Source organism: Poromitra crassiceps, assembly GCF_964638095.1.
Source record: "Poromitra crassiceps genome assembly, chromosome: 1".
In the NCBI taxonomy this organism is placed as follows: domain Eukaryota; kingdom Metazoa; phylum Chordata; class Actinopteri; order Beryciformes; family Melamphaidae; genus Poromitra; species Poromitra crassiceps.
The window spans coordinates 115413729-115438005 of NC_139623.1; the positions used below are offsets into that span (position 1 = coordinate 115413729).

Below are 24277 nucleotides of genomic sequence, written 5' to 3' on the forward strand. Positions count from 1 at the left end.
AACTAAATGAAGACAGATGGATGGACAGATGCACGCTTCTCCATAATCTAGGCCCGATAAAACTTGTAAAAAACTTTGCACTTACACAGCAGATGACCCCTGCTCTAGTCATCAGACTATCAGAACTGAGCTTGTTGAAGCTACAGATACCCACCAATAATAGGGATTGAGAAATCAATAGTATGTTTGATTATTCATTCAGAGAAAGCACTGCTGGGCGTCCGGGTAGTGTAGCGGTAAAGTCCCTGCCTACCATCATGAGGGACACAGGTTCGCATCCTCGCGTTACCTCCGGCTTGGTCGGGTGTCCATACAGGCACGATTGGCTCGTGTCTGCGGGAGGGAAGCCAGTTTGAGGGTTAACGCTCAACCTAAGCTCTACCTCCGCTGAACCCACAAGTTTCATTTAGGCGTCCTTGTTAACAGGCGAGGCCGTTCACACCACCTGCGCGTGTATCGCGCTGAAGCCACGCTCACACCTTGCTCAAGCTATCGTTCAGGATTCAGTCCTATTTTCCAAGTGTGACGCGTGAAGCTGCCAGGCATGAAGTCAATGGGAGTTGTGGGCGGGTTCAAGGTGCACCGAGGAGGTGCTGAGAGGAAAAGAGAAGGCTTCTTGTGTGAACGGTTAGGCGTCAGCTCAGCTTGAGCTTGCCTCAAGGTTCACCTCTGCTTACGTTAGGCGTCCTGTGTGAACAAAGCCTAATGCAGTAACTTGAAGTTACTTGGATTAGTATCTGTATTCCTGTTTTGGAAATTGCAGTATAATCCCTTACACTACTCATTACTAGGGAAAGTAATATATTACAGTAAAAATATTACTGAGTTTTATTAGTGCCCAACACTGGTCCCGAGCCCCCACTTCCCAGAGAGCACCCTCACTATCCCCGCCGCTAATGCTAACACTAACAAACGGCGGACGTTTCACCTCCAGAGGAAACGGAGCCGAGGGAAATATTTATGGAAACTTGAAAAAGCCTCCCTCCCTCTCTCTGCCCTCTTGCTCTCCCTTCATCCATTTTCCCAAACTTCATTAGTTTTTTTTTCTTTTCTTTGAGTGACAGGCTGGGGTTTCCCCCAAACGCTGAGGTTAGCCAGTGAGTTACCCGAGGAACGCTAACGCCGGGCTAACCTCTGGCTGCCACAGATTAATCAAACACCAGTTAGAGGGGAGAGTGTAAAACACAGGGGCCGCACTGACGGATGGCTTTTTAAGGAGTGTCGGGGGAGGGGGGGGGGAGTAGAAACACACACAACTCCGACAGAAATACATTCTGACCAGTGTGAGAAACGACCACTAACCACCGACCAAATGCTGGGAAAATGTTGGCTTCTCTACTAAACACTCACAGGTACTTGAACATCAAATTCAAGGATGTTCAAGGGCGTTCCAGGCCCATTTCCCTCAAACGCAAGGATCCAACACGGATCAAGACTGAGAATCCTTATAATGAGAACATGCAGATCTCAGACAACATTTAAAAAGAGAGAGAGGCTTGAATGTGTGAACACTTCTGTATTTACTAACGGTGAAGGAGAACTTCACTGAAAAACAATGCTGATTTATTTTTCACTTGATCTCACATATCCGAAAACTCATGCACAAATTTATGAATGAATGACATCACTGGTCCACAAGTTAACTGAAATCAACTCTCAATAACTGTCAAACTAAATGAACGCCTGCAAAACTCTCTACAGTTTTGTGTGAAAAGATATGTGGTGATATCATGTGCAAAATAAATCAGCATTGTTTTAACTTAAAGTTATCCTTTAAGTTAAAACAGATCAAATGAACTTCAATTTCTATTCTTGCACAAAATATATAAATTCAAGCACGTTCAATGACCTATCTATATGTTCAAAAACTTCCAACGCCTTCACTTTTTTCTCTCAAATTCACAAACTTCAGACATCACTTAAGGATCCTACTCTATTTGAAAACTCATCCATCACACCAGGCTGTAAAACACTTTGAAATCCATCAGACACTGTGGAAGGTGGAAGAAAAAGTGTCCTGCTCTCTCACACACACACACACACACACACAGACACATACACGCACGCACGCGCGCACGCACACACACACACGCGCGCACGCACACACACACACACACACACACACACACACACACAGAAAGTCAGAGGTTACTAGCGAGCTCTCAGGGCTCTCTTCATGAATAAAATATAGGCCAGTGAAGGCAGCATGAACAATGGAAATATGATCCTCCGCTGCAGAAACGTACAGTCGACCGCAGAGTCTCCTCAGAGGGAGCTAGTTCTTCTTCTAAACGTACAGTCGACCGCAGAGTCTCCTCAGAGGGAGCTAGTTCTTCTTATCTCTGATGCAGAAACGTACAGTCGACCGCAGAGTCTCCTCAGAGGGAGCGAGTTCTTCTTATCTCTGATGCAGAAATGTACAGTCGACCGCAGAGTCTCCTCAGAGGGAGCTAGTTCTTCTTATCTCTGAGGGCTTGGCGGCGATGGCCGGCCGCTGCATGTGGAGATGCATAGCATTAATGAGGGGGTCTCTGCACTGGTAGGCGAGTGCCTTTACCTCTACACTACCCAGACGCCCCACGCTTCCACTTTCTAGCTGGTTCTACAAGGTCCTAGCTGGTGAAGGTGTTTGGCAAGAACGTTGCCGGTTCAGATGGTACCAACTGGAAAAGGTTTGAGGCAGGGGAAGAAAATTAACAACAAAGACAGTTGAAGTGCCGTTGAGCAAAGTGCTGTACCCCCAACTACTGTGAACCAGTGAGGCTAACAGCAGAGGAGTGCTGTACTGATGCTGGCTCCTCGCATACTCAGATCATTTGTAAACACAGGAGCAACTGTATCTAAATCTACACAGACTGCAGTAAGAGAGGATGGCATTATCCCCGATAAGAACAAGTGTTTGAGTTCATCTGCATTTTCAATTTCAACCTTTTGATTGCTTGTCACTGCCTGGTTGAGCCTTCCTCCAGTATCCTTTGTGTTGCGTCTATCAACATTTTTGTAATGGTATAACTTATATTATACTATTTTTTTTTTACTTTTATACGGTGTCTCTTTTTATAGATTTATATTTTTTGGGGTGACCTCTTAATACCACATAGCAGACTGTGGACAGCAGATGTAAAATAGCCTTTTGGCTAATTTTACTGCATTTTCTTTTATGTTTATTGTGCATTGTCCCTATTAATAAATAAACCTGAAATAAAAAATGAAAACAAAAACACAGGAGACGTTTGGAGGGGGGAGCAATGGAGGGAGTGTGTGTACTGTATGTGCTCATAATCATTTAAAATAGATTAAGAGAGAAAACGGAGATTGATGGAGAGGGTATGGATGAAGGAAGAGGAAGAAAGTCAGAGAAGGGAAACAGAGAGATGAAAAGCATATGAGATGTATGAAATGTTTTGCATATATAATTCATGATCCCTGGCCTTGCGTGTGCGGTTACGACCACATAGAAAAGGTTTTGGGTTTAAAGTCAGAAGTGTGTCTGACGCTTGGCTGATGTGCCTGCCATGTCTGCCCTACATTAAACATAAGGCAGGGCGTGTGTCTATATCTGCCCACCGCGCCCCAAACTGCTGAGCTGGCTGTGGCCTCTGAGCCTCAAACTGCTGAGCTGACTGTGGCCTCTGAGCCTCAAACTGCTGAGCTGGCTGTGGCCTCTGAGCCTCAAACTGCTGAGCTGGCTGTGGCCTCTGAGCCTCAAACTGCTGAGCTGACTGTGGCCTCTGAGCCTCAAACTGCTGAGCTGACTGTGGCCTCTGAGCCTCAAACTGCTGAGCTGGCTGTGGCCTCTGAGCCTCAAACTGCTGAGCTGACTGTGGCCTCTGAGCCTCAAACTGCTGAGCTGGCTGTGGCCTCCCAGCCTCAAACTGCTGAAGGTGCATTCACACCGACCTATTAAATTTTTTCGCTGGCATCGAGTTTACATATAAAGTCAATGCAAACTAGCGATTGAGCGTATATTCGCCCGGGAGAAAAATCGCCGGGCGTCCAAGTGACAGAGACAGAGCGATAGGGCGGAAATTCGCTCGTCGCCCGAGATGAAATATCCCAAGTCGAGCGAAATTACACCGGCATCAGTCGTTCGCTGTTCAACGCTGATTGGCTGCCGTGTGAGAGTGAGTCAAGGATCACACTGGCTTGGAACAAACCGCTGGTTTATTGTGTGGCAACAAACCACATTGACAGCTGATTGACAGGCTGACAGCTGACATGAAGGAAAGTCTGTACTACCGGTATAGAGCTCATGTTAGGAGCACGCTGATAGGCTTAGCTTGTAAACAACTAGGGTGGCTCGTAGTGGACAAACATCATCACATTGCATAACGTTATAGCCCCCAGATGTCCGTCAATTATTGTGCCTGTTGATGAGCGATTTAAACACAGTGACAGAGCGATTCCAAAAGGTTGAATCGAGCGACAGAGAGAACAATAAATATCTCGGTGTGAACACAGCTTGAGCTGACTGTGGCCTCTGAGCCTCAAACTGCTGAGCTAGCTGTGGCCTCTGAGCCTCAAACTGCTGAGCTGGCTGTGGCCTCTGAGCATCAAACTGCTTAGCTGGCTGTGGCCTCAGAGCCTCAAACTGCTGAGCTGGCTGTGGCCTCTGAGCCTCAAACTGCTGAGCTGGCTGTGGCCTCAGAGCCTGCGAAGCACCGCTCAACATGCCTATGAATTATTAATTTGACGCATTCATCACTCTTCCGACCAGCCGTCGATAGCCTCCATTATGGTGGGTGTGTATACATTACAGAGTGTATAGTGTGTCCCAAACTTCCCGCATCCCAGCCGCTGGATGGCGGGAAGAGTGAGAGAGAGAGAGAGAGAGAGAGAGAGTGATGGACAGGAGTGACATGGTATTATGCATGGTATCAGACAGAGCTAGCAAGCACAGCTAAGGCCGGGAATGCTATGCTCTCTGATGGATGTTCATACATTTCAGAGTATGTGTTACTGTCACATGATTGATTGATTATTACTGCAAAAACATGCTGCCCTTACACTAGACCATATTTGAAGCTATTTCACAGTCTTGGACACATTTTCGTGAGGGTAATATCCAGGCAGCTGCTGCGTGCTCCGGTCACGCCCCAAAGGTAATGGTAGGGGAAACACTGGGGATGCTGTACAGATTGACACTCAAACATCACAGTCCATCATCAGCGTTTGTGAGCATGTATAAATCCTGTTCATCCCTAAGCCTTTTTCAGCTCACCTGCCGAAAATGAAATGCCCAAACTGGATGGAGTATATCTCCACAACTACAGGGTTTTTTTCCTCAAATTAATTTTTTTCAAAAGATAGCCAACGCCTGTGAGATTGCTGTAGAAGTGTCAGAATCAATTCAAAATGTACTGTATCAGAGTAAAATCAGTTAGAACATAGCAACACATTTAAAATTCATTAATTTATTTGAGAGGAAAACCACCTGAAAATCATGGGTTGGCAGCCAAATTCTTCTATGGAGCAGTAGAGTGATATCTCATGAGTGCTTGTATCAAAGCAAATCCTTATAGAGAGTGAACCAGAGCAATTTTACAGATGTACAGGCAGGTCCAGGCGGACCTGATTTGGGCACATTTTGGACACCCTGTGTGCCATTTGACTTCATGGTAGAAGACTGAAAAACTATTTTTTTTTTCTCATTTACACTATAGGTATTCAGTTAATATACGTTATGGATTGGGTAACCCTCAAGTGTTACATCTGTGTTTTTACTGCGTACAATGCGTCAAACAGGGATTTTTCAATACGCATGCAAAGCCTGGGGCGTTACGTGGAGGGATATCTCGGGAACCCATTGGTCGATTTGGATGATTTACACATCGATGGAACCGGCAGAGCCAATAGAATCGACGTGGAGTGAAATAATTTACATCATACACTTTTCCAGGAAACCCCGTGGAGGCGAACACAAATATTGTTTATTGTGTGAAGGCGACCCAGTCCAGGTAAAACCCTCCAATATGGCTTTGTAAACACCATGACTGTAAAAAAAAAAAAAACGCTTCAAGATTATGAAGAGGCATTAGGAGTAGCAATGAGTAGCGTTTTTATGAAGTGGAATGCAACTTTTGATCGGAAAACAGCAAAGGTAAGACAATTTATATCTACAGTTTTATCTGTAAAATGTTAAAAACTATTTTGCTGTTCTTTGACAGCCTACTGAGTGAGTTTTCATTTCTCAGTGACTAGCCTTACATCATTGGAAACAGCTCAGCCTAAGCTTTCGAATGGCGTCTGGTTGTATGGGAAGGACTCAGTCACAAAAACAAATGACCACATAAACGCATGCATGCACCGTTTTGTGTTTTTGCTACATGTTCATATTGTTGCTTGGGGTTGGAATTCTTTTTTGTTTGAGTACAAATGCTTGTCACAGTCTTGTAGCCACGTTTCTTCCCGACATTTTGGTGTGCTGCATGTCTCATTGAGTGCTTCCTCGGCTCCTCTAGACTGTCATTTGTGAGAGATGACAAGGAGAGGGCAGTAGCTTCATTGACACACAAACATCACAGTCCATCATCAGTGTTTGTGAGCCTGTATAATCCTTTACATGCACTGAAAGTCTGCAACTATACCACCACATCTGTGGAAGAATCCTGCTGGAGTCTTTCAATGTGTGATGCTGCATGATTCTCAGAGAGTCTTATTAATAGAATCTCAAAATGTGAGCAAATGTGACTCAGATCTCACGACTTGAGGCAAATGGATGTTAATGTGAGAGTGCATCAGACTAAATGTCTTCTAATGTAGCCTATGGGAGGCAGAAGACACTAGACAAGCAGGGGACAAGCTTACAGCTGCCTCACTCTTAGCTTGTCACAAGGCCGAGGCACAGTACTGGCGCCACACCAAGCCAATCCAACATTAGCATTGTTTTAGCATGTTAGCTTGGCGTTGACAACTTCAATGGGTTAACTGATTTCCTCTCATTATTTAGGCTTTGTGAGAAGCCCATTCCCTCTGAAGTGGAGTGAATGTGTATAGAACAGGCCTGTGAGAACGCAGCATGGATCTGATCAAACACAGCCCACCACTGACGTACTGACATGTTCAATGGCTAATGACCACATGATGTCACACGCTCGCTACGCTAACGAGAAGCTAATGAACGGCAGAACCGAGCAACGCCAAGCTAGCCTCTAGAGTAAACAGTGAGGGCAAGGAACCATCACTTTGTGACACACACACACACACACACACACAGACACAGACACAGACACAGACACAGACACACACACACACACAGACACACACACAGACACACACACACACACACACACACACACACACACACACACACACACAGACACAGACACAGACACACACACACACACACACACACACACACACACACACACACACAGACACACACACACACACACACACACACACACACACACACACACACACACACACACAAACACACACACACACACACACACACACACAATATGACTGCGGGTACATCACAAACAGATTTACTGTACTAATATGAGCCAGAAACCATACATACAAGTAGGCTACCCAAATGCATAAATATATAAACGAATGCATAGTCACACACGCACACGCTCACACACACGCACACACACGCACACGCACGCACGCACGCACGCACGCACGCACGCACACACACACACACACACACACACACACACACACACACACACACACACACACACACACACACACACCCACATAGAATACCACAGTGACACTAAACACAGTCCCACCCTCCCATAAGTCAGAGCTAAACAAAGGCTGAGGAGAGACAGAGGTTTGATGGGAGCTTTGTTTTAAAACCAGCCACTGCCAGAGATGGGAAGTATCTAACTCAATACAAATACTTTGTTACTGTACTTAAACGTGCAGTATGTAATTTTCTGCCACTAGGGGTCTCAAACCCAAAACAACAACAGAAGACGATGTGTCATGGCGGCCTGCAGTAGTGTGGAATTATGCGAGCCATTTTATATTAGGATTCCCTCAGTGTTCATTGTTCACAAGGTTTTCACCAGGAGTCGATACCCGCAGACGTCTCCTCCTCTCCCAAAACAAACAGACTCTCTAATTACAACAGGTCAAATAAAGCTGAATAAAGCTACTTCACGTTAAAATCACTGTTTCCCCAAATGGAATTTGCTGGAGGGCAGCAAGCTGGTTGCTAACGTTAGCTCAGCTTGTTTCTATTGTGCTCAGTTTGTTTCAAAAGCTTTGGATTCATCCATGTTCATCGTTCACAAGGCTTCTACCCAAGCCGGATTATACTAGAGTCCCTCCTCTCCAAAACAAACTGACTCGGTAATTAAAACGGGCAAAAAACCCAAAATGAACAGTTTGTTTGTGGATACAGGATGTCTGCAAGGCGAGCTGTTTACTCTCTTTCTCTAACGTAACTAACGTTAACTAATATAAAGATCCAGACCTCCGATGACTAAAATCATTCATCCAGTCAAAAGATATAGTTAAAAACGACCAATATCTAAAAACTGACAGTGATGTGACTTGATAAATTACTTTAGTTTTAATGTACAGCAGACAAAAACGTCTCATGCTCTTCTCCCAGCTTACACACATTATGTGCCCCTTTTTTGTGTGGAAAAACCATATCATACAAAGTATTAATCAAAGTAGAGCCTTTATACATTTTAAATCATGTTTGGAGGGGATCTTTTAAGGTTAATAGGTTAATATTAATATGACAGTTAGTTTTGCACAGAAACAGCCAGTAAAAATACTTTTACTTTTATACTTCATTACATTTCAGAGCCTGTACTTTTTTCCCTTTTACTTGAGTAAACAAGTTAAATCAGTACTTCTACTTTTACCAGTCGTCTTGTTTTTAGACAACTAACTGTACTTCTACTTAAAGTGTAACTTCACCCCCAAAACACTTTTTTCAGCTTTTAACCATATGACTTTGGGGGTGGTGTGTGAAGAATTCTGGTCAAAATTTCCACATTTGAGACCAAACTGTTGCCATTCTACCATTTGTATCATTTTTCAGCAGCATAACTGCCCTCTATGGGTGGAACACTGCTTTTTTTTTGCCCTCAAATGAATGGGAGATTTGGGACAACCTGACGTCACGTTGTCTCCCAAGACTATGGGATTTCAAGATAGTTACTCCCCTACTCCCCCTGTACCGTTTCCCGGCTCCTCACAACTCCAAGCCTATTGGAGGGAGGGAGGGGTTATTGTGTGTTTGCAGCAACATCATCAGCTCCGAGCCCCCGCACCAAAGTGAGCCTCCCTGAGCGACTTTCATCCCCGCCGTCATTTCCGCAAACAAATCTCATCACAGTTTAGCGCACATGTAAAATCTAACGCTATACTATGACGTGACAATGTGACAAAGCTGCTCTAAACACATCGACTACTATAATATATTTCCCTGCATCTCATACTGAGATTAGATCGGTATTAAGTTTGGACAGGCTGAATGGATTGAGCCGAGGAGGAGGAGGAGGGAGCTGTGCTGCGCCCGAGAGGAAAAATCAGAGGTGCAGTAACTTTTAACAAGAATCACAAAAAGCCCCCAAACGAAAATTAAAAACGGATTTCATGGCGCGGTATATGGCAAGTTGGACGAGGGAATGACGCGGAGAAATCTCGCATTGTGAGTACATGAGCGTGAGAGCGAGGCGTTTGTCCTGACTATTGTGCTGTGCTGCGGTCTCGCGTCAGTAGTCTCTTTTAACGATACTTACATAGACTACATGGGAGTCAATGGAGTGAATTTCTAGTTCGCCACTGAATGACAAAATTGATATAACTTTCAACCATTTTGAGCAACGCTGTTTCCATACAGGTAGTTAGCTAGTTAGCAAGTTGTTGATATTTATAAAGATATTGCAGCTCTCATATAAATTATTTTCGAGGCGGTGGGCAAACTGTAATGGCGTCGATTTCCGGAAAAAAATCCTCAGCTGAGCACAGCCAAAGAGTATAGTATAGACAAGAGGATACGTCATTTCTTGGTTTTTCCCATAGGTTTTTTCAAATCACTGTTTTGTTACATATCTGGGGGGTAAGTCCCCCTTTAAGTAAAGAATGTGTGTACTTTTACCATCTCTGGCCACTACACAGACCTCAACTACACATGTAAATTACATTCTGTATTATTACAGTGTAATATTTTATGTAGTACTACTGTATGTAGAATGTAGAATTTTAGTGATCAGGATTCTTCTTCTTTTTTTTAGCACGGCTGTGTGTGTGTGTGTGTGTGTGTGTGTGTGTGTGTGTGTGTGTGTGTTATGTCAGTGTCCCATTTGGTGTCAGCAAAATACGGGGAGTCCATAAATCAGCAGAAAACAAGACAAATCTATACTGTACTAACACGTCACTAGAGAGAGACAGTATGTGTGTGTATGTGCACGCGCATGTGAACAGAGAGAGAGACAGAGAGAGTGTGTGTGTATGTGCACGCGCATGTGAACAGAGAGATAGAGAGACAGAGAGAGAGTGTGTGTGTTTGTGCGAGAATGAGAGAGAGAAAGACTAACTAAACTATTCCACCTGCTCCATCAAAATGAGTGTGATGTCACGCTGGCGTGTTTGTGTAGAAACATGATTTTATGAGAAAATATTTATTTTTGCTGTTTTGGGGCTTCATCAAATTTCAATAAAATACATTTTTGGCTTCCATTCTGTGTAAAGATGATTGTGAAATTTGAATGCTAAATATACGTAGTTTTGAAGATCATAAAGTTAGGATGACAAGTAGAACTTACTTTGTCATACATTGAGGCAGTTTTTCCTCACAAACATAGTTTGGAAACAGTCAAGGCATAAAGGAGTGTCTCTCAATCTTTGGAGTATAATAATTTTGCTATAACAACTTTCCAACTTAATCTCAAGTCAGGCAGAATGTAAAACTACATTTTCCACTTTAGGGCTTTCAAAATAAAATCCTTAACCTTAATATTAATTTCTGAGTAATGCTTTATGCCTGGTTCAGACTACACGAATTCAGCCCGATCTCAGACCGATTTGGTCGTGCGCGACAGATTTTCAGTGTCGGGCCCGAATATGACCGTCGGGGACGACGATCGGCCGTCTTCACCTCTTGTAGTGTGACATAATCAAAGACCAGCGTCGGGACGTCTAGGACGCCTCACGACGCCCTGACGAAAAGACTGGCATGTCAGTCTTTTTGACATGGTTTCGCCTAGTGTGACACCCCGGAAGACAGGTATCCGGTCCTGGGGAGACCGCTCCCCGCTCGATACAGATTTCACCCGCTCGCACTCACCGCTCCGCTCCGCTCAAAAGAATAAAAGAGATAAAAAGGCCAGGGTGTTTTCATTTGCGTTTAAACGCCTGGGCAATGGGCATTGCTCACCACAAATAAAAACATGAGCTCAGCAGAGTCGGCTGCATGTTCGTTTCTCTTCCTTCTCGTCTCGCAGCAGCTGGCAAGAAAATAGTGGGCGTGCACATGAAGTAAGCCAAGTCTTATTGGAGGCTGGAGCGGACATCACAGTGCATCACAGTAGAGGCTGTCACTCATCCAAATAACGTTAATTCTGCGAGGGATATATATAGCACCTGGATTACATACATGTTTCACATAGGGTTGTGTTTTGATTTCAATGTTTTATTTTGTCCAATATTGAAATGTTCTACAATTGCATGTTGTGCTAACATAAACATTATTTCTATCTACCACTTTAGCCTATTTAGGCTGATTTGGTTGCTATTTCTTGTCAATGTATTGGCCTCAATGCATGCTGGGAGATTTCGTTCACAGGTCCGCCTCCCCGACGACCTGTGAACTCGCTGACGACAGCAGACGACGTGATGACGGTGGCATACGATGCTCTGTCGGTGTTAAGCGAGAATACACTTGTAGTGTGGCCAGTCTCCCGACCAAGACATGTCACGAATTTATGGCAGTATGATGGCCTCGTTTGACATGGTGACATCGTGAACGACAAAAAAGTATCGTGTGGTCTGATCCTGGCATTACAGCCACGGTTTCACTCCATTATGTAATCTTAACAAGTATTTTGATACAAGGTTTCTGTTTCATCCGTTGAAATACTTTTTTTTCCTCCAAAGGCGAGGAGTGGAATGCCTTTTACTCTGAAAGTAAATTGCGGTATTTCCGTTGCTAGTCTGGCTTAACTCTGGCTGTTTTGACACAGGCCAAATCTTACTGTCGAGTACATTTAAAAAAGGCAACATTGGTTTAAATGTCTATAATGTTACATTGATTATATTGATTAACTGTTTGTCTGTGACCATGGTGGCACTGCCACAGTTTATGTATTAGAGACAATGTCAGGTCAATCTACTGGTTTAGTGTCCAGGCTGCCTGTAGGCTGCAGCCACAGTGAGTTCAGGAGGGAGGCTATGTGAATGTGTCAATGGCGTTCACCCCCCACTGCTTAAATGCATAAAAAAGCGGGCATAAGTGGTACTTTTGATGTACATAAAGGTATGAGAGAGGTACAGTACCTGGCTGTAGGTAGCATCGAGCAGTGTGTCGAGGTTCTGCAGCGGGGCGGGGGTCTTGTCTTTGAAGCGGGTCAGCAGGCGGCGCTGGATGGCTCTGAACTGCACCGCACGCTCTGACAGTAGGTCCTGGTACTGCTGGGCACTGACACGCAGCTACACACACGCACGCATGCACGCACACACACACACACACACACACACACACACACACACAGACACAGACACAGACACACACACACACACACAGACCCCATTTGTGGTTGGCGTTGCAATATTTGGGTTGCTGTAAAGCAAACTCAAATACATCACTCATTATGCCATTATTGCCATGTTTTAATATGGGGGGGGTAGGATGGTATCTTGGTTGTTCACATGTTTAACTGGCTGGAACATCAAAGATGGCAATCGTATGCCAGGTGCCAGAGGGCACACTATCTCATGCCTTCTGGTTCTGCCCTTCATTAACGGGGTTCTGGGCCAGAATATTTGACTGGTACTCTAAGGCCTACACAAAATAACCCCACAACCCGAGGCAGAACTCGCCATCTTCGGCTGCTCAGAGTCCTATCTGAATTTCCCCACAGCTGTGCAACAGTCTTTGACACAGGTGACTATTGGAGCAAAAAAACTAATTTTGAAGGAATGGAATTTAGCCTGTAACTACAGCGTAACAAGATCTGTACTTATAGGCTAATTACAGGGTACCACACTGTACTTATAGGCTAATTACAGGGTACCACACTGTACTTATAGTGTAACTACGGGGTACAAGGAGTGAATTTAGCCTGTAACTAGAGGGTAACAAGATCTGTACTTATAGGCTAATTATGGGGTACCACACTGTAGGCTACTTATAGTGTAACTATGGGGTACAAGAAGTGAATTTAGACTGTAACAACAAGATCTGTACTTATAAGGTAATTACGGGGTACCACACTGTACTTATAGTGTAACTACGGGGTACAAGAAGTGAATTTAGACTGTAACTACAGGGTACCCCGTAGTTACCCTGTAAGTACAGGTGTGGTACCCCGTAATTAGCCTATAAGTACAGATCTTATTACCCTCTAGTTACAGGCTAAATTCACTCCTTGAACCCTTGTACCCTGTAGTTACACTATAACTACAGTGTGGTACCCCGTAATCAGCCTACAAGTACAGATCTTGTTACCCTCTAGTTACAGGCTAAATTCACTCCTTGTACCCCGTAGTTACACTATAACTACAGTGTGGTACCCCGTAATTAGCCTATAAGTACAGATCTTGTTACCCTTACAGGCTAAATTCACACCTTGTACCCCGTAGTTACACTATAACTACAGTGTGGTACCCCGTAATTAGCCTATAAGTACAGATCTTGTTACCCTCTAGTTCAGGGGTGCCCAAATTCTTTCCCATGAAGGGCCAAAACTCAATCTGGGTGGAGGGCCGAGGGCCAAAAATAAACGTTGTGGAATTACATTAAAATGTATTGTGTTTTATAGAAAATTAACATTCTAAATCTAAAATAACATTTCAATATAATAATCTACTTTTTATCTGTTTGGTAATTGTAATAATTTGTAATTGGTTATATATATATTAAAAAAACATCTGCATTTGTGGGGAGCTTAAACATTTAATCAGTAAACACCCAGTTAAAAACAGTTGTATTTTCCACCTTTGTAATCAAGAGAGAAATTTGACTTAATTCACAACTTGAAAAATCCTCAAGGTACTTTGAAAATCAGCTTTATTGTCCATCTTTTGTAAACAATTTGCCATGACAATTTGCAGGGATGCAATCTCAGGAGTGAACACGGTATCCGCAGCCACGTTCAGACACTGTTTCACAAAGTCACCACATGAAAAAGCTCGTCCACCCTTTGCAATCAGTGCAGATATCTGATAACTTGCCCGAGTTGCATTCTGGATAAAAAAAATCGAACATAACAAAGTCATAACAAAGTTGTTTTAATTGCCTGAAGATAACAAAGTTGTTTTATTTGCCTAAACATAACCAAGTGCAGCACGGGTCATGAGTGAGACACTTTGAAGAACCCTGGTGTAGAGAATACACGCACTCTGCTCACACCTTAACCACATTATGGAGACAAACAAGGGCAGGATAATCAACAAGTCATTTCACACAGCCTGCCTGTAATTTACTTTCAGTCACTCCCTCCACACACACTCCACGCCAAGCCCCCATGAATAGCGCTGGGCTGTGAAGCCATTTGAACATGGTGGCGAAGCTCTGTATTGCAAGTCAAGTGACGCCATGCAGCCCAGAAAGGAAAATTCCCATCCACTTGCATGGGGACCCCGGCAGCTGTTAAACCCAGGGGAATTTTTTCCGTATAAAACGACTCTTTTAATTATCAAATATTTTTTTATGGGGCATTTTTTTCTTCAGAAGTCACTAAGAGCCGTATATGGGTGTATTTTCTTCTTTTAATACATCCAGGTGGGAGGGGTGGGAGACATCATGGAATACATCATACCACACATGCGCACTTCGCCTTATGCCGCATGGTCAGGAAGTAAAACCAGGAAGAAAACGCCCCCCATGATGGCATCAAGCGCCAGTGAGCAGCCTCCGTCCGAATGCATGGGTGGGCGTAGCTCGCCCACATTAAAGTGGCCAAACCAAAGGAGTAACATCTGTATACTCTATCAGATATTCAGGTTACAAAACAGTGGATTTGCTGCAATGTTTGCCACCTGCCGTATATTGACACACTTCTGCAATTTGTGACACCAATTGTGAGATATCGGAGCCCACAAGAATACCCACATGTCCTACTGGTAATCACCACTGAGAGGCTGACATGAAGGGTTTTCTCCAGTCATATTGACAGTAAATCTGGTATCTAAGTGTCTGTGTTAAGCGGTCCCTCCAGGATTTCGCTGAGTTTTGTGATTGTTGCGATCAGAAATGCTGATTTTGCAGCGGCTTTTCTTAAAAATTGCTGTTTTGCCGTTTTTGTGGAGAAATCGCAGGAGTTTTGAAAAATTGCAAGCCCCAGCAAATATTGTGGAGATTGGTTGAATTTGCAATAATTATTGTGATCACAAAATCACAATTTCCTGGAGGGACTGGATAAGAGCAAAAATCTGAGTAATCATGGGTAACAAAAGTCGTCGTTGCTTTAAGCAGTAACGTCGTTCACATAAATATCTCCACATGACATGAACGCAGTTCCTTGTTTGTAATATCACTATGGCAATTAAAATTAATCTATCTTGAATCTTAAATGTCCCAATTCGTGCAGCTGTAACCTCTTAAAAACGTGTGTCTCTGGTCCATAAAACATGATTCTGGATTAATTTGTCGAAAATATAGCAACCCCGTTTGTTGTGACGGAGTTCTCACTTCCTCATCTCGTCGCTTCCCAAGAACGGTCTGTTTCTATAATATATTCAGAACTAACAGTTCCCATTGGCCGCTGAGGGAGAGCCCGCCCCAGGCTCCCAGCGGCCAATCAGATTAGCGTCTGTGGACCAGCATGCTAGGTTGCGAGTTATCGTTAACTTAACGGTTACTACGCTAAAGAGGACATCTCAAAATGCCTAGACTTACCGAATGCACCTCTGCAGTTGCTGGATCACGTACAGTTGGCGTAGCTCCAGCTATAAGTGTTAATTTTGTGGCTATAGACAAAATGGTGCAGGTAGCTTGTGTGAGAGAGACCCGCGCAGTATGCGTGAGGAAGCTCGTGACGTCCCGATCCCCCGTCTGGGCAAACGAAGCGTTTGGGGGTGTGGCTTGGAGGAGACTGCAGGGGGAAGCTGGATAGGGATAAATCCAACTGTGGCAGTTCTGAGCTTGTGACCACTCATTACAGGGAGGGCTGACAGCAGTATATATGCATTTACAAGTAAAAGCAGCTTTTGCACGGAATGGGACCTTTAAACTACAGCCACATCCACACAGGAAGGAAGCAAAAGTGTGACATGGAGGACACAATACAAAGTATCAATAACAGAGAAATCAATATTCACAATTTCCACGAACCAATTAGTTTCCCAGTTAACAGGCAGCTCATACAACTTGTTAAAGTCTCATTGGGCATTCACTTGCCTGCAGTATGGTATGCTAGGACCAGAGATGATCACAAGTCATTTTTTGCAAGTCCAAGTCAAGTCTGAAGTCTTTGAGCTAGAGTCCAAGTGAAGTCTCAAGTCTTTGGTCACAAGTCCAAGTCAAGTCTCAAGTCTCTTATCGATGAACCTTCTATCATCAGCTGGATGCCATCCAGTCTGCTTAGAACACTGCATAGCTAAGACTAAGGGCTAATCTCCACCAGCTCCGGAACAGATGCGGTACGGCTGCAAACAGACCTACACTCATGTAATCTGTCAGACGTATGCGGGATCCGACAAAAACAGAACAGGTGCGTAGTTTTTCTGTACCGCATATATTGCCCATCTATTGGACTAACATGGACGAGAGTCTGTTCCGGCGGTTTTACCGGATCCGCACGGGGCCGTAACGCTTCTCGTGTACATTGGGTGTAAGGAATTCAAAGCATGTACTGTCAGCAGTGATTCGTTTTTTTCCAATATTTAATTTAAGATTTTTAAGAAGAGTGCATAGACAAGACAAATGAACATGCTCAGACACAGGAAAAAAGCAAAGAAACATACCTGGAAAACATACCTGGTGTACCTGGAATATATATATATATATAGAGGGTATGCACACCCACTGGAACACGCCCCCTCAATCAGGAATGAGTGTCAAAATGAGTGTCAAGTTCCTCCCTGAGCAGCAGGTGTCAGTTATCTAGGCTGATTACTGCATTCACGCTCAGTCTTGCTGTGACTCAGTGGGCGTGACCCCACAGTAACTTCTGCCTCTGTGACATCATATGCATACCCTCTATATATATATATATATATATATATATATATATATATATATATATATACATATATATATATATATATATATATACATATATATATATATATATATATATATATATATATATACATAGGGTTATATATAGGGTATAGGGTATATAGGGTTATATATATATATATATATATATCTCAGTGGTGGCTGGTGAGCTAGCGGCTGGTGAGCTCGTTTTTTTTCCTTTTGCAGTTTGAAGACAGATTTAGAGGAATATCTCATTTTAATTTAGCATTAGGATTAGACTGTTGTGATGTCATTATTCAGTTTTAACCATCAATAATTGTTCCTTTTCTCATTATTTCAGTTCTCAGAGTAAATACTGTATATTTATTTCACGATTTTTGTCAATTATTTGTGCTGTTATGGTTATTATTAGCCAATTTGAAAACCACTGGCTTAGGCTACAACTGTTGCGAGAAGGTTTCAGGATTTATCTCTATGCATTAGGCTGTGATTACTATTTATATAAATCTATTTATTCACATAGATTCATGATATATTATGGTATACAGCCTACCTGTGACATCAATGTTTTGATTAATCTGTCTAAATGTAGCCTATTACTGCATGACTGATCCTATGTCATTGTAATCACACAGGTGTGGTTTCACAGGACAGGTGTTGTCCATTCAATCAGCCCACCTGTCTTTATAATGGTTGTCTTGCACTGTGTTTGTATGAGACTTGAATTACTCGTTTAGTTACATTCCAATTCATCAACTTTGGAGCGTTATTTACCCCCCTTCCCGACATGCTAGGTTGACATGCTTGGTCCCAATCGATTCCTTAATTCTTCTACTTTCATATGGGATAAAGATCACCACTCACGCTTTACAAATGTGCTCGCTGTCAGCCATGGATTTACGGGCCAAATTCAGTTTAAAAATGTGGGAGTTTAAGATTGCGGTTTTTATTAGGAAAAATGACAGGCTATGCAGCATGAAACATAAATACGAAAAAAAATAGCGCTGCTTGGTGGACCATTTGCACGCCGGATTTACTAGAAGGCCCGGATAACTTGAAATTAATTGTCTTACTTGCACATCCATGCCGTCTGTAGAGTAACCGCATGCAGCCGAGACGTTGCAAATATCCCAGTTTTCTCGGTCTCCACTCCGTACCGTGGCCCGCCGGATCGAAACTCATGTCGGCTCGTAATGCAATTCAACGACTGTCTGGCTTGTGAAATAACTTACTGCTTGATAAAAAGTAAATAAAAATAAGGGGGAAATATAATATGCTGCTACTGTCGTCAGTGTCGTGTAAATCTATATATTCCTGTGAGCTCATCACAGCAAAGTGGAATTTTGATGTCATCACTTCCTCGTAGTGAACTGGATTCAGCGTTGAGAGACTCATTCAACATTGGACAATACAATGTCAATCATACCGATCTATCCAATCAACAACCAATTAGGTTGAATAAATTAATTGTTTGGTATTGATTGGTGAGGGCGGGTTAGGCTCCAGCTAAATATGATTGGTTGAAAAACACATCATTTCACTGTTTCTTGTGAAATGCATGTGTTTTCAACCAATAATATTTAGCATGAGATAAATTACCATGGGAATCAAACGCCCTAGGGGAGAATGTTTTTCTCCTCTACCCCCCGAGGGCATGACCAGGGCATGACAGACTGGCACAGACTCTGTCTGCATGCCGCTCCATCAGTGCCCTACAGGTGTCACTGTTGTTGAAGCATTTTAAGAATAGCATGATTTTTATTAAGAAAAAACACATTTTATTGATATTTTATTAAAAATATATATATATTATTATATAAAATCCCCCATCTCTTCTAACAAAATAAGGGAGTACCATCCTCCCTTGCCTCACTAGAAAAACCTCCTGTGATGTATATATATACAGTATAATCAACATTTAATATCACAACGTGATTGTCAGCCGCATAAGATGCTTACTGTATGTGCTTGTGAGAGATCTTGTACCTGGGATCCCATGCAAGGGGTCCATGAGAAACCAGCCGGGCGAGTCACCCGTTACCCCTAACCTCATCAAGGTAGGCTAGAAACGGGTCCCAAATGGTTGAAAACGTTTTAAGTGAATTGATCCTCAGGAACCTAAGCCTCTCCATCCGTATAACAGAGGTCATGTCCATCAACCACAGTTGGAAAGAAGGTGAAGAGGACGACTTCGATTACTTCAGAATGAGCTTTTTGGCAACAGTTGTCCCCTGTGTCAGAGACTGTTGCACAGTTGTAGGGAAGTTCAGAGAGGACTCCAAGCAGCCAAAGATGGCGAGTTCTGCCTCCGGCTGAATGGTTATTTTGTGGACCTTAGAGTACCAGTCAAATATTTTGGCCCAGAATTTCGTCAGTGAAGGGCAGGAACCAGAAGGCATGAGACAGAGTGCCCTCTGACACCTGACACCTGTCACAGTGATGAGACAGAAGGGAAGATCCTGTGTAGTTTATGCTTGGAATAGTGAAAGCAGTGAGCAACTTTAAATTGGATCAGCTGTCTGCTATTAACAGAGCAGAGTTGTACCACAGACAGACTCCTTTCCCATATAATGCCAGATAAATCAATACCAAGTTCCCCCTGCCACGCTTCTGTAATCCTCTCAGTAGAGGCCGTGGTGCAGTTGTCAAACAGACATACAAACCTAGAGACAAGGTGCTTGGAGTGAGAAGGGCTCAGCAATACATCGGAAAAAGCATGTTCATTTGGGAGCTCTTCAAATGTATGAATCTTGGATCGAACATAATTTCTGATTTACAGGAATCTGAGCCAGTTCGTGCCAGGCAAACCTCCTCTTCAGTAGATCAAAGGATGCAAAATGACCATCTATGTATACGTCTCTGATGGAAAGCAGCCCCTTCTCATTCCAGGTATGGTAGTTTTTGTCTGATCATGGAGGCAAAAAAGAGTGATTGAAACAAATTGGTGTGTGGATAGAAACATCTGGTAAACTCAAAACACTCCTAACTTGGTTTAGAATTCTGACATTTTGAGTTTTTCACAACAAAACTTAAATTTTATGAAGTCCCAGGGCTCTCTAGCTTAGAAAATAACATGGCTGGCAGGGAGGAGTTGGCAATAGAGCTGGCCTCCATTTCCAGCCACAGGGGGCCCCGTGAATTAGATTGCCAGGAGTTCAGCAGTGATTAGTTGACATTATTATTAGTAAGGCCCCAAAAAATAATAATACAATAAAGATTGTTCACAAGTCCAAAATCTCAAGTGCGAGTCGAGTCTCAAGCCTTTTGAGGACGAGTCTCAAGTCACTGTGTGTGACATAAGTGTGACTCAAGTGCAAGTCGCACACCCCATGATGTGTGTATGTCTTTGTGTATCTGTGTATATATATTTATGTGTGTGTGTGTGTGTGTGTGTGTGTGTGTGTGTGTGTGTGTGTGTGTGTACCTGGAAGTGGTGGTCTACAGACAGGAAGTACTCATCCAGGGGGAGGGGTCCACTGAAGCTGTTCTTGAAGTCTTTGACTCCCAGTTTGGAGAAATGGCGGTCGAAGCGCTGCACCAGCTCCTTCACGACCAGCCACATGTCCTCAAAGCTGTCACTCTGAACACGGTATCGCTCTACCACACAGACACACATGGAATGGCATGAGACGAGGGAGGGCTGTTCTAGATTGCCCCCTACTTGTAGACATGGGGACCTCATGTGTCATGAGGTCAAACTCTGCAACGACACTGCTGGAAACTTGCAAGGAGTCATGGCTGAGAGGAAGAAATGGTCCAAAGCGTGGCTGCATTTCACGAAGAAAGACAGCAGTGCTACTTGTAGCATCTGTCAAAATGATCATTTTGAGGGTGCAAACGGCAGCAATATGTTCAAACATGTTCTATCCTTTTAAGAAAAGGAGCATTGTAATACTTTTAAGGTTATTAGGCATCCTACGCTGATCAGACTCACGAGATAATGAAACAGCTGCGTTGATGCTGAAAACCTGTGTAGGCCTACTTTTTCCCACACAGAAAATGTATCCGGAATTTGTAGTATCAATAAAATCTGATCAATTCGCATACCTACTTGTATCATTGTGAATCTTGTTATCAATATCAATTTTTATGCGGTGCAGCTGCTTCTATAGTGAAATGTGTGTCCGTTTGTAGCACGAGGTGTCGTTTGTTAGCCAGGTTAAAGCCATTCAGATCCGCGAACTCACATTCTGTTTCGTTCTGTGGTTCCATCTGGCCTCAAGCCCGTGGCGGGCATTTTCAAAAACTAGAGTACAAAGTGTACAGGCCAATCAGGGACCTGCATCGTAGCTGAGATTGGAACCAGCCAATCAGGAAGGCCGCTGACAAACCAGCAATGCCTGCATCCATGGCTCTCCTGCACTTATTGAAATTGAAATAGACTCAATACAACAATTAAACAAGAACAGGACCGCAACATCATTTCTCGGTGGAAAATACATTTTGCCGTTCGTGTGTGTGTGTGTGTGTGTGTGTGTGTGTGTGTGTGTGTGTGTGTGTGTGTGTGTGTGTGTGTGTGAGAGAGAGACTCACGGGAGGTCTTGGAGGCCAGCACAGTGACCCTGGCTCCTGACAGGAACTGGAAAGCTAAGCTATTCCCATCCTTATCCTCCGACTTCTCTGAAAACTCTGCAGACAGAGAGAGAGAGAGAGCGAGAGAGAGTGAGAGCGGGAGAGCAAGAGATATAGAGAGAGAGAGAGAGGGAGAGGGTGAGAGAGAGGGAGAGGGTGAGAGAGAGAGAGCAAGAGAGATAGCGAGAGAGAGAGAGGGAGAGGGTGAGAGAGAGGGAGAGACGGGAGAGAGAGAGAGAGAGAGAGGAGAGAGAGAGAGAGAGAGAGAGAGAGAGAGAGAGAGAGAGAGTGAGAGCGGGAGAGCAAGAGATATAGAGAGAGAGAGAGAGGGAGAGGGTGAGAGAGAGGGAGAGGGTGAGAGAGAGGGAGAGGGTGAGAGAGAGAGAGCAAGAGAGATAGCGAGAGAGAGAGAGGGAGAGGGTGAGAGAGAGGGAGAGACGGGAGAGGGAGAGAGAGAGAGAGAAATGATGAGACAGAGAGGACAGTCTATCATGATACAGGACGCCAACCAAGGTGAACAAGATACAGTCACACTGTTCACTATCTGTATACCGTAAAACTTCAAATAAACGGCCGGGGGCTTATTTACCAAAATAAATAAATAATCAGGCCCAGTGTATAAGGGACGAATGAAAAGTATCAAATTGCTTATTTAAACGAGTATGACAGTACTTAGTACACACAACATTACATTACGTCATTTGGCAGACGCTTTTATCCAAAGCGACTTACAATAACACATTTTTTGTCAGCAATAGAGCAATCAACTATGGAGCACAGTCTATGACAACTACAACTTCTGAAGGAACAGTGGTACAAGTTTAGGTTAGTGGTACAAGGTTAGTTTTTTTTTTTTTTTTTTTTAGAAAGAGAGAGAACGAAGTTAGATCAAGAAGGGCCCAGATGGAGCCTGAAAAGGTGTGTCTTTAGTCTTTTCCGAAAGATCGGCAGTGATTCAGCTGTCCTGACCGAAGGTGGAAGCTCGTTCCACCATTGAGGTGCCAGGGACGAGAAGAGTCCAGCCCCCGTAGCGAAGGAGGGGCGAGGCGACCTGCACTGGTGGAGGAGCGAAGGGAGCGCTGAGAGGTTTGGAACCTGACCATGGATTGCAGGTACAGGGGAGCTGACTGGTGTACTGCCCTGTAGGCCAGTACCAGTGTCTTGAATTTGATGCGGGCCGAGATGGGAAGCCAGTGGAGCTCCTGGAAGAGGGGAGTGACGTGAGAGAATTTGGGTTGGTTGAATACCAGACGGGCTGCAGCATTCTGAAGAACACAAGAATGTAGGTACTGTACAGGCAGTTTTGAACATGCCTAGTATTGTAGAGTACAGATTGGAACAAATAAAAACAACTGAGATGTCCTTCATCATCATCATCTTCATCATCATCGTCCAACTACCGGTACGCTACCAGTTCATTGTTCTCCTCTTCTCCCTCTGCCAAACAGCCATATATATTTCAAACAAGAAACATTTGCTAAAACTAATGTCACCGGTAACTTCTCCACGGCTCCCATGTCCTTATGGAAACCAGACAGCGTCTCCAGTCTAACAGGTTGACTCTGTCCGTAGAGTCCGTAGCATCAAACAATGCGGTATGCATATTGAAACATATCAGTTATGTATAATCAAAGCATAAAACTGTCTGACAGGGGGGAGAAAGTACAATCTCTCGTCTTGCCAAAAAGATGACTTCCGCCTGACTTCCGCCAAAAACACACACATCATTACGTCATTACCATAAGTGACTGTGAATTCAGTCTGAGTTCAACACAAACATACCGTAATGGGGGGAAAAGAGTGCCCGGCGTCTATTTGGGACTTATTTGAAGTTTTATGGTACACACTGTCTCTCTCTCTCTCACACACACACACACACACACACACGCATGCGCGCACACACACACACACACATACACACACACACACACACACACACACACACACACACAGTATAAGCAAGGATACGTTTACACAAACACACTTTCATAAATGCACAATCACTAGCGTTTACTAAGTTCTCTCTCTCGCTCTGTCTCTCTCTCTCTCTCACACACACACACACACACACACACACACTTTGTATGTATGTATGTATGTATGTATGTATGTGTGTGTGTGTGTGTGTGTGTGTGTGTGTGTGTGTGTGTTAGACGTCAGAGCTGCTGATTGTGGCTGACTGTCTGAAAACTGGGAACCAGAACAGAGAGTCGCATGGTTGAGAAACACACACACACACACACACACACACACACACACACACACACACACACACACAGAAACACAAATAAACATGCATAAACACACACAGCCATAAATACACACATAGGCGCGCACACACACGCATGTACGCAAGCACAC

The 24277-nt window shown here is 43.7% G+C and overlaps 1 protein-coding gene across 1 annotated transcript in view; it reads right to left on the bottom strand.

Moving 5' to 3' along the window:
• Positions 1-24277, bottom strand: part of bbs9 (Bardet-Biedl syndrome 9) — a gene marked incomplete at both ends in the record, with an annotated part of 588136 nt that overhangs the window by 315116 nt on the left and 248743 nt on the right. The window contains 3 exons of the mRNA XM_083636722.1: positions 12478-12630; positions 20769-20941; positions 21878-21973. Of these exons, the coding sequence (XP_083492848.1) occupies positions 12478-12630; positions 20769-20941; positions 21878-21973 (422 nt within the window). The remainder of the gene's footprint in view (positions 1-12477; positions 12631-20768; positions 20942-21877; positions 21974-24277) is intronic.